At 41.6% G+C, this 13,710-nt stretch overlaps 1 protein-coding gene across 2 annotated transcripts in view; it reads right to left on the minus strand.

The window, feature by feature from the left end:
- ZFPM1 (zinc finger protein, FOG family member 1) overlaps window positions 1-13,710 on the minus strand; it is a 135,595-nt gene that overhangs the window by 43,202 nt on the left and 78,683 nt on the right. For both annotated transcript variants that reach the window (XM_077288809.1, XM_077288810.1), the window contains 3 exons: window positions 3,735-3,875; window positions 3,446-3,556; window positions 1,287-1,388 (listed from right to left, as the gene is read on the minus strand). In XM_077288809.1, the coding sequence (XP_077144924.1) occupies window positions 1,287-1,388; window positions 3,446-3,556; window positions 3,735-3,875 (354 nt within the window). The remainder of the gene's footprint in view (window positions 1-1,286; window positions 1,389-3,445; window positions 3,557-3,734; window positions 3,876-13,710) is intronic.

Below are 13,710 nucleotides of genomic sequence, written 5' to 3' on the forward strand. Positions count from 1 at the left end.
ACTGTTTGTTATGTTTATATAAAAAAGTAAAAGTGTGTTTTGTTTTATTTCAAATAAAAGACTTTATTCTGGCTGTGTGTTTATTTACCATATAACTATAGGATTAGTAATGGATAGGTGTCTTGTAGAGGCCTCTCCATTACTAAGCCATGGGCTTGATGTCACCAGACAATGTAAAGGTGACATCAACCCCACAAATATGAACCCCACTTGCCACTGCTACTGGGCAAGCGGCAGCAGCAAGGTAAAGCACCAGAACTGGAGCATCTAATAGATGTGCCTTTTCTGGGCAGCTGCGGGATGCTATTTTTAGGCTGGGGGGCCAGCCCCTAGCTGTCTGCTTTAGCAAGGCTGGTTGTCAAAAATGGGGGGGGACCCCACGCTGTATTTTTATTTATTTAAATAATTAAAAAAATATGGTGTGGGAACACCTCTATCCTTGATAATCAGCCCTGCTGAAGCGGACAGCTGAGGGTTGCTGCCCCCAGCTGTGAGTTTTGCCTGGCTGGTTATCAAAAATACAGGGGAACCCTTGCCAGTTTTTTTTTTATTATTTATTTAATAATGCAGGAGCCAGCTAATAAATACTCCCATCTGCTGCTCCTGGTCTCGCTGTTATTAGCGGCAGCACGCATCGGATGATGTGAGCAGCAGTCCCATCAGCTGACACCAGTGACCGGAGGTAAACTTTATGCCTCCAATCACAGCTGAGCATTCACGCTGTCTTTTGACAACGTGGGAACCGCGACTCTCTCTGAGCGGCGGGGGAGGATTTTACTGCCCATCAGAAGCGGCGTGTGCTGCACTGTCATGCACATGACAGCGTGACAAACTACCTGGTGTTTGGGCAGCAGAACCCGAACAATAGCACGAACTTCCTACAGAGGTCCGTGTTCGGTGTCCGTCCATGAACAGTAAATGTTCGGTACAAACGCCGAACTTTATTGTTCAGGTTCGCCCATCTCTAATCTTAATGTACAGACACTACAGAAATCTTGTATCCTGACAAGAAAAACTTTAAAGCAACCTCTTTATAATGGAAAACTTATTAAACTAGTCACTTACCGTAAATTCCTTCTGTCCATATAGTTTACCCTTGCACACCCTTGCAACCTGAAAAGACTAGCGTCATATCAAAATACAGGTACCAAGAGGAATTCAATATTTGTTTTCCTCCTATGCTCCTTGAAGGGAAAAAAAACTTCTGTTTGGTGACTACTGGTGAATTTTTTGTACAGTAAAACATGACAAAGCCTATTAAAGGTAAGAACTATAGTAACACAGACCTGGACCGTTCCACCTGAGCGGCTCCTCCATGTTTTCCATGCTGGACGGAGACTCTGATGCTTTGTAATTCAGACTCCCCTCATTCTCAGGAGATTGGACTGCTGTAGCCGGAAAAGAAAATCCAAAGCTCTCTATCAATTCATTGCAGGCACAGAATTCTCAGAAAACAGTATTATTAATTTATCACCCATCTCAGATATGATGCCAGTCCCTGTGTGGCAGGAGGGAAATTCAAACTATTCAAAAAGTCTTAGGGTATATGCACACCATGTCTTTACCAGAGCCGACCGCCCGGAAAAAAAGCTTAAAAATGCTAGAAAGAAGGCACATCTGTATTGCAATGTCAAATTGACTTGCTTTGTATATGTTGTCTTTCTGAACGTCTTTTAACCGCTTCTGCTCAATAGTTTGTAGCCACAGGCAAAAACGACAACAAACAAAAAGAACGAAAAGACAATTTGCAGGACCCTGGTTTAGCAGCCATGATGCTAGCCTGTGAATCTTCATCTACCTAGAAACATCGAGGGCATTTCTTTTGATTAGTAGGCCAAGCAACATCATCAAGTGGCATGGCCTACTAGTCAGAAGTAGCTCCAAAGATGCCAGCAGCTAGGAGGATGTTCAATCAGGTCCACCGATGCTACATTTCCAATGGTTCCACTGATCCCATTTTAAAGTTTTTTTCTTTCTGTAAGAGTCTGTAGCGTTCGGGTCAGGAGACATGCGGATGGTTCGTGATTGTGGGACGTGTGAAGCCAGCCCTATGCTTAGTATGGATTATTTTGGGGTCTATAGAACCAAATTATAATTCAGGGCATCATCGTTTCTGGAAGGTGATAAAACAGGTCTAAAAAAAAAAATAGCACTCTAAATAAATGAATAAATGTTGGCCTTAACCTTACAGGGGCTATAAACCTCAATCATACTCTGCTCATCAGCTTCTGACCTTCCTGTCCAGTTCTACAGCAGCTCAGAGGTTAACAGGGAGCAGGCCCGGGCTTTTCACTCTGCCTATTCCTAGCAACTGAGCTGATAATATTTCTCCCCATTAACAGCAGTTAAAGATGGCGTGATAAGCCTATCTGCATATGACAGTGCTGCTGATTACTGCACAAAGTGCATGTTTGCATATTGTCCTGCAACGATAACCACAACAGTTGAGATCGATAATGCCCATAAAAGCTGACGTCAGAATTATTAATAGCTGTCCAGGAACATGATTACCATCAGATCGATGGGAATTAAGGCCGCACCCCAACACGTTTTCTAGGGAACAGCTGCCTCACGCGGATAATGCCTTTTGTAAAGAGACTTAATCGCTATCAATTCTTCAGCTTTTCCACCGATGGAGACGATTTCAGAAAGAGTGGACGCAGGGAAAGTCTTATTTATTGTCTTGTTTTAATAGACTGCAGTTCCATGTCCATTCAAGCCAATTCTTTTAGTCCAGCACCCAATAATATAGAATTTGTTGTGATTGGATGTTCATGATCATTATACCAGTTCTAAGGTTTTACTATAGATACATTAACCAGCTGTACCCATTTACCACCAGAACGTTGATGAAAATAAAAGGCCACAGAACAAAAATACATTGAAATTGGTATCTTGTCCCAATTTGTATTTCTCAAAAGTGCATTTTATAATACCAAAACTTGGGCAGCCTCATTCATATCATTCAATATTTCTACCACTATTTCTTTAGGTCTTAGGCTGTTCAATCATAGATAATTAAAAACATGTTTCACCAACAAATCTGCATAGTTAGGGGCACGATAGGGCGATGACCACTGAGGATGCAGACTTATCGGCGAAACATGTTGGAAATGGGATTTGTGATCAAACGTTAATCAATGACGAAGATCAACAGTAAATAGTGGTGGAAACTGCAGACCAATGCTAATGTCACTCACTATAGCCGCGGTACAGAAGTTTCAGCACATATTAAATGATATGAATGAAGCGGCCCAATCTTTTGGATTTTAAAATAGATTTGTGATTGTGTCAAGATATTTTTAGGCATAATCAATAAAAGTTAAGATTAAATTATTTAACAGGTTACCTAATAACTTCCACCTTTTAATTATAATGAACCACACTAACTATTGGGGTCTTTTGAGAATATATGTAGAAGAGAAGACCAATCTTCTTTAGGTACCTGAGATGCGTGAAAGAGAAGGCTTTTCAGCAAGTTCGCACAGGTTCGGCATTGTATCTGGTTCTTCCATCTCTTGGTCCAATGTCTGCAGCACCGGACTGCATCGTTCTCCTGGTAGTAAAGATAACAGGTCATGATGGAAACATTAAATAGGATACAAGGAGTATAGACTCCGAGGGTCCTAAAGAAGTAGACAACAAAACTGGCCACATCTAGGTTATACAAGCCTTGGCAAAATAAAAAAAAATAGTATATTTATAAGAGTGAAACATCGGTACACAAAGCTCACCTTCTGCGCCGTCACTGTAGGATGTATGAGAAGAGCCACTATCTGATAAATCATCTGGGTCCGATGTGGTTCCATCTTTTTCGGAAAGGGCAGACTCTGCTGCTAAGTTCTCATCTGTCTCTTCCATATCACCAAGAGAACCTTAAAAAGAAAATATATATATATATTACTTCAAATATAGTCATAAAGTAATGACAAAAATAATTTACTCCTCTGATGGAAAGCACTGACATCACCCATGTAAAATATAACTTGACACTTTGGCTCCTGGTGAAAGTGCACAATAACAAATTACATCATTCTCACCAAGTCATCAGTTATAAGGATGCCTATGGCAGAAGAAACACTTGCCATGAACGTCTCACCACATGTGATTACATAGGCTGCACAAGTTACGTGATTGGCACTGTTAAAGCATTAAAAAAAAAAGACACAATTGTGGTCTTTTGTTTTCTTTCTTAAATGCTTGTGTATACTGGGCTAAAAATATATATTTTTTGCAATTGGGTTCCATAAAAGAAATCTGCACTTTTTGGAGGTTACAAGCTTTTTGACTGGATTATCAGTCAGTGTGACATTTGTCACTCATCTCAATTTTTCTCAGCCCATCTTTCTTACAAAAGTTCCAATTGGACAAGGTCGGTGGTCATAAATCAGTGCAAAGGATTGCTGAAAAATACAAAAAAGTAGTTACAATGTCACCGTAAGTACCAGCTCACTGACGGATTCTCAGTGGAGTCATTCTGCAGCCAGACTTAAAGAGATTGTAAACGCAAAATGGTGCAACATTTTTAATGAAACACAATTTCATAATAATTTTTTTTATATAAAATATTCGCAATTATTTATTTATTCTTTATATTTTAAAGTCCTCTAAAGTGTCCATATCTATTAACTTTGCCTGGTTTCCATGTGTTACCATGAAATTTTCCCCAGGCTGCCTATAAAAACATGCCACTAGATGTGTGAGGGAAAATGAATTGTGAGCTCCAGGGGACAGGACCACTGTGCACCAGGGTGGGCAGCCAGTTACCAGTAGACATGATGGGCATAGTACGGCTATCACATTTAAGGGCGACCGATTTGAGCAGATCATTTTGCTCATCACCATTGCACGACAATGATATTGGCCCGATTCTGTCTATAAAATGCCTTGGAAATGGTCGCACATGGCGGCTATAGAAGTTGAATACATTTTTAGCTTAGGTTTTGGGGATGAGATAGAGAGTGGCACGGCGTTCAGACCTCAGAGGCTCCCTGACTGCAGGCATGTATATTTACGCAGTGAGAACAAAGGCTCCATAATCTATACATAGTGCACAACAATGAGCGTGGAGAAAGACACTGCCAGACCCTGCACAGGCAATTTTTCTAATTCTGCTAATTTCAGTTCCAGCACAATTAAAGTCTGCACTGATAATGCTGGGAAACAATCAGCAGCTAACAAATCGCTTTTCTCCTCTTGTAAATGTAACATCGTTAAGCTAATTTCTTCGTTCACGGCTGCACGGCTCCTGGGTGTCTGATAAAGTTAACCCCTTGGCTGCCTGGTCACATGGTCTGCTTTTCTTGCCAGGGAGTTTGGAGGCAGTGGCACTTGGTGGAGAGGAAATGAATGGACTAGGAGACAAATTAAGGGCATTTTTTGTTTTTTTTTGGCATAGCTCAGTATCATCTCTGTAATAAGACCAAGAACATCTCACACAAGCTGCACTGTTAGGGGTACCACGGTTCACAAAAATGGGGCATCCTGGAACCTTTTACCATGTGGATAGGATGGCAGTTAAGGACATGTAGAAATTGTACTATACGCTTTTCACAAGAACTGACTATAAATGACCAACTAAATAACTTACCTAAGCTACTTTAGGCACCATGGATGAAATAAGACAAAGTAACAGAAAATGCAGTCATCTGAATCTATGAAGGGTCTGCCAAATCCGCATAGTACAAGAATTGCTGGGTCACCCAAGGAGTAAATCTGCTTGGATTTCCCCAGGACTGGCATTTGCAACGCTGTGAGAGCAGGAAAAGACTAGGAGATAAACACTTGGATCTTACAAACTCAACAACCCCAGCACCATGATCACTTGTCCATAGTCTCTATCAAGACACCGAGATGCCCAACCCTACGTTTTATGACCAACCATAACAATATATCTAAAAGAAAGTGGCCGTATACATAATGTACAGTCATTTATGCCAAGGACGGGTTAATTAACATTTTATAAAAGCAATATTTTCACACCCAGTTTAGATTCCTGCCCATGAAACAGCATGCATGAAAAGTGCCCTCAGAGGCTAATGGAAGAGCCCCGGTTAGGGAACAAAGGATCTTTTCAGCAAACTTTAAATTCTCTCCCGATAACAATCTGAGATCAAACGCCTGCCGTTCAGGCCCAAGATCAATGCAATGAATTTAGTCTTCTGGCAGACGTAATAAAAAAAAAAGAAGAAAAACATTAAAAAAGGAAAATGTTGATATCTGACCCAAATTTCATCCCCTTCCTTTTTTCACGCTGCCTCGTGTTGTCTTCGTCTTGACGTTGTAAGCTGAAATACTACAGCCCAGCGCGAGGCCAAGCCACGGAAAACCCTCATTTTTATACAGAAGAACAATGCTATCAATGTCCTATCGGACGGAGGCAGCAATATTGGCGAAACGGGGCATCTGCCCCATATGGAGAATTCACTCAATACCCAAGGCATAGTTTACCAAGTTTTGGAGATGCTCTAGGGCGTTATTATTTAGGAGTGTGCGCTAACCGAGCGGGTGCATTCCTGGTTCACAGACTTCCATCTATGAGATTTTTGCAGGCTTTACGACGGGGTATTGGAGGGGCCATTATCTGGTTATTACAACCTTGGCAGTGGTTCCTGAACAGCGTTGCATCCCTGCTCTCTGCAGCCTTCGATATCACAGCATAGACAGATCAGAGGGCAATGTGCCTACTGCAGTCATGCCCTTGGCAAAACCTCAAAGACCCAATTTGGATACTTCATTATAATTTTTTCCCCTTTATGGTTAAACATAGGAATTCACTCCAGTTGCATATTATTAGGTTCTAGGCGTCCGAGCCATCGACCACTGTTTGTGCCCATTCTGCATTCACTAAAACTGGGCTGCTGCCAACATGAAGCGAGTCACCAAGGCTAGGATTGGTGGTGGGGGCAGGGAGAAATGCCTGTCTGTGCTGACTTTACTGGGATAGCTGGCACTTATCACCTCTCGCAGGCATCCTCCAACAGACTGATCTGTCTATTCTTCATTAAGCAAATGCGCCGGGAAGGGAATGAGCACATAATAGCCATTTGATTTGCTGAGAGATATTTTGCATATTGGTTTGTCGCTGATAGCGAAATTTCATCAGCGTCCTTTTTTCATGGTTTAAAAATGGAATTACTCGGCCGGTCACTGAAATGTAGAGAAATGGGAGAGCTCAAACCATTACACACAATCTCTCGCTATTATTATTAGATTGTAACAAGGGAGGGGAGGGAAATAGGTGGCAATATATGTTACAGTGATGGCATCCCGGGAGTTAAGTCCCACCGACAAGACCCAATTAAACTCCTTGTAGGGGAATACTATCCATGATCAGCCATACAGTCACGTATTAACACGGGAGATGAAGAATTATGGCTGAAGGTGATAAGAGTCTCCGGGGATATCTGGGCATTTCTATAGGGGAAAAGAAGATAAAATGAAATGTAAAAGGAGGAGACCGAGCCCAATCTAGATACGAGGCATAAGGAAAGCAAATTGGAGAAGATTTCTCCCACAATAAAACTGAAAATGCTAAAGAGGTATTCCCATTTCGAAGATCCTATCCCAATATGCAGTAGGTGTAATAATAATAATGTTAGCAAATACCTCCAATTATAAATGTTGTATAGTTCTCCTGATTAACTATGTCGATTACCACATGTGCAGGGTATTGCAGTAGTTTAGATATCCATGGTTACGACCACTAGCAGTCACTATGAGTGGTCGTAACCATGGAAACGTAAGCTACTGCAATGCCCTGCACAAGAGGTAAGCTACATAGCTAATCAGGGTGCACTTTAGGGTCGCATGTTTCAATACCAGGCTAGAACACAGCTCTTTCCACACCAGAAGTGTCACAGTTCCTATATACACGAATAACCAATGACCCCCCACCCCGATGTATGAAGAGAGGTAGCGACCAGATGCGTCTGATCCATAAGGATTCAAATATTGCCAGTTTTTGTAAATGCCACCAAATATCCAGATTTGTCAATGAATATAGAAATCCAATGTGTAAAAGAGGCACAATAATGAGATACTGATGAACGTGGGTGAATCTAGGAAGTATAGAACCCATCAAGTGCTGGATTATCAAATATTCCCATTAATATCAGAAATCAATGGAGGAAATAAAGTATTCTTCATACAGGAGAATACTAGATGCCCTGCATCCCCCGCTTTTTTTTTTTGCTTTCCTTCCAGATTCAGAGCTTTGCATCTGAACGGTTGTAATAATGTTATGGTGCAGAACAGAGTCTTAAAAACCACCGTCCACTCTGCAGAAGAAACGAGCAAGGAGCCGACGCGTCATCTGATCAGGTCAAATCATCCTCTTGTCAGGCTGCTAATTCCCAGCACTTGCAGCTCTCCGCAGCTCACTCAGTGGATTGAGATACAATTTATCCCTAAATCCCGTACTGCAAGCTCTTAAGCGATGGCGTGCAGGAAGCTTCTCGACAGCCTTTATGGAACTACAATCTTCAGCATGCCTGGATAGGCTGTCAAGGCTTCCAAACAGTTGCATTTTCACATAAATGGGGAGAAGACAGATTCATTCTCTGGTGCAATCTTCTGAGGAAACCCAAGCAAACACGAGAAGGAACATGCAAACTATGCAGATGGTGGGATTTGAACCCAGGACCCCAGAGCTGCAAAGCAACAGTGCTAACCACTGAGCCAACATGTTTTCAAGAATCCAAAAAGTGACCCAAGTGCCTAAGCAGTAACTCTTCCCGCAACAGGCATCAATAAGATAATGTATAATATGGCAGATTTGATAGTTTGGAGTCAGAAAAAGTTGGTCAACTAACAATCCCTTGCAAAAGAAGCCACAATAATTGTCACCCATCGGGGTCGGAGTCATCTTGATCAGTACAAGTAACGAGTGGCAGAAGGTTAGGGAATGGTAAAGGAGACGATCCGAACAAAGGATAGGGGGAGAAAGGCTACGGTTCAAAGGAGAAAAGGATTCCAAGTGATTGTCTGAGCGCTTCATCCAAATTAAAGGCCGAATTAACTTCTTTCAACAGTGAAATAATAAACCGTTTCTAAAATGCTCCTCGTTTATCCACTAAATTAAAAAAAAAAAAAAGTGGTTTAAAGAGAAAGAATTTCAGGCTGGCAAGTGAAAGACCATGCCATATCAGAACTCAGGCATGCAGACAAGAGCAGGCCGATAAGGAAAGCCGATAACAGAAAATAGTAACACATCCGAACTTTCCCACCAGCCTGGAGATCATGGGAGAAGGATAGCGCTGCCCTCCCCACCTTCGCCACAGCTATCTGCTGCAGCCCTCCTGCGCAGTGCACATACAATGCCACTTAACCCTTAAGAGCCCTGCAGAAGGTAGTTGCACAAAGAGGTCACTAAAGGGTTATACGCAAAAATAAAAGTAATAAATGTTTCTAGAAATTTCCATAGCATTGGCTATGCTGCCAAATTAATGACCATGATATTTTGGGACAGGTGCCACAGTGAGATCCATTTCCCTGTTGTGTACAGAGACAGAAAAGAGAACCTTAATTGTGCCACTTGCTGCTCAGGGGTGTGGCTGTGACTAATACACCCGCCCATGCAGAACCAGCTCACAACATGCACAATCCTACCAGGCATAAATTCACTGTTTGCTCAGCCTTATTTGCCTCTAGGATAATATCGAATACAGAACGTCACCCTGGGGTGCTGTGGTTTTCCAAGCAATAGACGTTACTTTAATCCATCTGCTGCTGAACCATCCATCCTGTGGCCAAGCCTGTCTGTGAACCGATTCATCAAAGCTGAACAATTACTATAAATCTGTATCAGCATTTATTCATATGGATTCGTCACCTCTCACGGATGGCGTGTAATAAATTAGTGGCCTCTGAAAAGTGTAAGATTATGTACGAAAAATGGACACCTGTGACGTGTATACAAGATGAGGCTTTTCAAGATCCACATTTGTAGGGAATATTGTCACATACCACATACTTGTTAAAAAAACAAAGTGTTCATCTCTCATTTCCAATATGTAATTCCGATTGGTTGCCATAGGGAGGAAGGAAACGAGGCGCAAGAGCAAATAAATAGGAATCTGCGATTTGCTAAGAAATAAAACCCTTTCCTTGTCTCCCTATCTCCAGGTTGCAGAACACAATGTAGTGATATTTAATGAATTTACCACAGCTGAATAGATCACGGTCTCTCGTTTCGACTGTTGTTTATTTTCCTAAATATTATTAAATAATTATCCTATTTGTGTTTTTTTTTTTACATACAGAAGGTGGCAAGAATTACTGAAAAAAAAAAAAAAAACTGCAAAAAGAATCATTCAGTAATACTGACAATTACGATATTTGCCCTTTCTTTCATTTATAAATTATTAGAAACTGAATTCCTGACCTTGTGCAATAATATGTAACACTTGTCCTGTAGAAGTCTATGTGGCGCAACTCCTATGTCTCAAAGTTTTTCTTCCAGTTGTCAGATTTCTTATTGAAGGAGGTGGCAGGCTCCGTCGGACGCCATGTTACAAGGCCACATGGAGGAGCATAAACTCAGATCAGTTTGAGTTTTAAAAGGGTTGTCCACTACTGGACAACCCTTTTACAAGAGTTCTCCAAGAAAGAAAAAGTTTTAGATTGTTGAGCGTCTGACCGACCCACAGAAAATTAAACAAAGCAAAAAGGAGCATACTCCCCTAATGGACTGGCACTCAGCAGTCACTTCAAATTTGCTAAGAAAAAAATCTTACACATTATCTCACTTTTTACATGTATTTTACACTAACAAGCAAAAAAGTACAGAAGTTCTAAGAACAAACAAATCTGGAACTTATCAGAAAGCAGATACGGTAATACAGAATCAGATGAGGAAGGAAGAATGGAGGAAGGATTTCCCAGTGCACTCAGCATTTCCTTTGCTCCAACTACCACAAGTGATATCATCAGGATAGTGATTATTCGATGTGCATCGCTGGTCTGGAACGTCAGGCTCGTCAGCTGTTGACACTACAACTCTCAGCAAGTAGTAGACAGCAGGGATGGTCATGGAATGCAGAGAGTTGCATAATATGAGCAGCTGGTGTGGTTGCAGGTCGTTGATCTACAGTAGATTTGTGTGAGAATATAGAAAAATCTAGGGAAAATATTCTCAGATTTGCTTCAAACACTGTGACCCTGAGCAGTCCGGAGATTAGTGAACTCTTAGGAATGAAGGGGAAGCTCCCCCCCACCCCAAAGTGACTGATATAAGCAGATAATGGCCGGTCCTCGCCCTCTTCAGAGACTGTCAGTTCCTCCATAGGCCATGACCCTGAATTCATCTTCACATTAGACTGCGGAGAGCCAGGATCCAGCAGGCAGATGCTTCCTATCAAGCCCTTGGGAGCACAAATGAGGCTCCTCCGCTTGTAAAACAAGGGCCTGATGTTTATCAATCACTCTACAATTAAGGGTCTGGGGGAGAGGTATTATCAGAGGATGAACTACTCCTGCCAAACCCTGCAGAGAGGGGTCAGAGGCTTCTGATCTGCTTCCATGGCTGATGGAGAAGCAGCAGCACTGGCCTACCGGCCTGCTGGTAAAAGGGCAGCATATAGGTATGTTCACATGGGGCCTTTTTGCTGCTTTTTACTGTAGTTTTACAGTGCCGTCATGATCAATAAGATTTCTGAAATCTCATGCACATGTCGTTTGTTTTTTTTGTTTTTTTGTGAGTATATTTTGAGCTCTGTTACATTTTTGCCGGGTCAATTCTTTCAGCATTTCTTCTGCAATGCTTTTCACCTATTCAAATAAATTAGTTAATAGCGCAAGTAAAAAAAAAAAAAAAAAAGACAACACCACGTGCGACGGGGTCTGTTCCGCAGGACTGGCGCATAGCAAATGTGGTGCCAATATTCAAAAAGGGCTCTAAAAGTGAACCTGGAAATTATAGGCCAGTAAGTCTAACCTCTACTGTTGGTAAAATATTTGAAGGGTTTCTGAAGGATGTTATTCTAGATTATCTTAATGAGAATAACTGTTTAACTCCATATCAGCATGGGTTTATGAGAAATCGCTCATGTCAAACCAATCTAATCAGTTTTTATGAAGAGGTAAGCTATAGGCTGGACCAAGGTGAGTCATTGGACGTGGTATATCTCGATTTTTCCAAAGCGTTTGATACCGTGCCGCACAAGAGGTTGGTACACAAAATGAGAATGCTTGGTCTGGGGGAAAATGTGTGTAAATGGGTTAGTAACTGGCTTAGTGATAGAAAGCAGAGGGTGGTTATAAATGGTATAGTCTCTAACTGGGTCGCTGTGACCAGTGGGGTACCGCAGGGGTCGGTATTGGGACCTGTTCTCTTCAACATATTCATTAATGATCTGGTAGAAGGTTTACACAGTAAAATATTGATATTTGCAGATGATACAAAACTATGTAAAGCAGTTAATACAAGAGAAGATAGTATTCTGCTACAGATGGATCTGGATAAGTTGGAAACTTGGGCTGAAAGGTGGCAGATGAGGTTTAACAATGATAAATGTAAGGTTATACACATGGGAAGAAGGAATCAATATCACCATTACATACTGAACGGGAAACCACTGGGTAAATCTGACAGGGAGAAGGACTTGGGGATCCTAGTTAATGATAAACTTACCTGGAGCAGCCAGTGCCAGGCAGCAGCTGCCAAGGCAAACAGGATCATGGGGTGCATTAAAAGAGGTCTGGATACACATGATGAGAGCATTATACTGCCTCTGTACAAATCCCTAGTTAGACCGCACATGGAGTACTGTGTCCAGTTTTGGGCACCGGTGCTCAGGAAGGATATAATGGAACTAGAGAGAGTACAAAGGAGGGCAACAAAATTAATAAAGGGGATGGGAGAACTACAATACCCAGATAGATTAGCGAAATTAGGATTATTTAGTCTAGAAAAAAGACGACTGAGGGGCGATCTAATAACCATGTATAAGTATATAAGGGGACAATACAAATATCTCGCTGAGGATCTGTTTATACCAAGGAAGGTGATGGGCACAAGGGGGCATTCTTTGCGTCTGGAGGAGAGAAGGTTTTTCCACCAACATAGAAGAGGATTCTTTACTGTTAGGGCAGTGAGAATCTGGAATTGCTTGCCTGAGGAGGTGGTGACGGCGAACTCAGTCGAGGGGTTCAAGAGAGGCCTGGATGTCTTCCTGGAGCAGAACAATATTGTATCATACAATTATTAGGTTCTGTAGAAGGACATAGATCTGGGGATTTATTATGATGGAATATAGGCTGAACTGGATGGACAAATGTCTTTTTTCGGCCTTACTAACTATGTTACTATGTATTGTACGCAGCCTTTTTCATCCAACCACTTTGGTTTTTGGTGAAGAAAGAAAAGAAAAAAATCACTGCAAAACGCAACATGTGAACATACCCTGATACTATGTACGTTATGATGTACACATCATATCGTCACACATAGTAATTTACGTTGTGAAGCTGCAATGCCGAGCATTCCCTTACAGCCACAGAGTAGCAGGGAATGCTGAGACGACTTGCAGTTTCACAAACTGGATTTCCTGTTGCTAACTTCTGGTTTTCTATATGTATCCAGTATACACACTAGGTAGTAATTCTGATATTTTGATCAATGTTTAATAAAGAGCAGTGAAGGAGGTAATCGTTTCCACCAAAAATAATTCTGTCCTGTTGCTTAAGAAATGTGATGGCCCAGAAATCCCA

Source organism: Ranitomeya variabilis, chromosome 2, assembly GCF_051348905.1.
Source record: "Ranitomeya variabilis isolate aRanVar5 chromosome 2, aRanVar5.hap1, whole genome shotgun sequence".
Lineage (NCBI taxonomy): Eukaryota > Metazoa > Chordata > Amphibia > Anura > Dendrobatidae > Ranitomeya > Ranitomeya variabilis.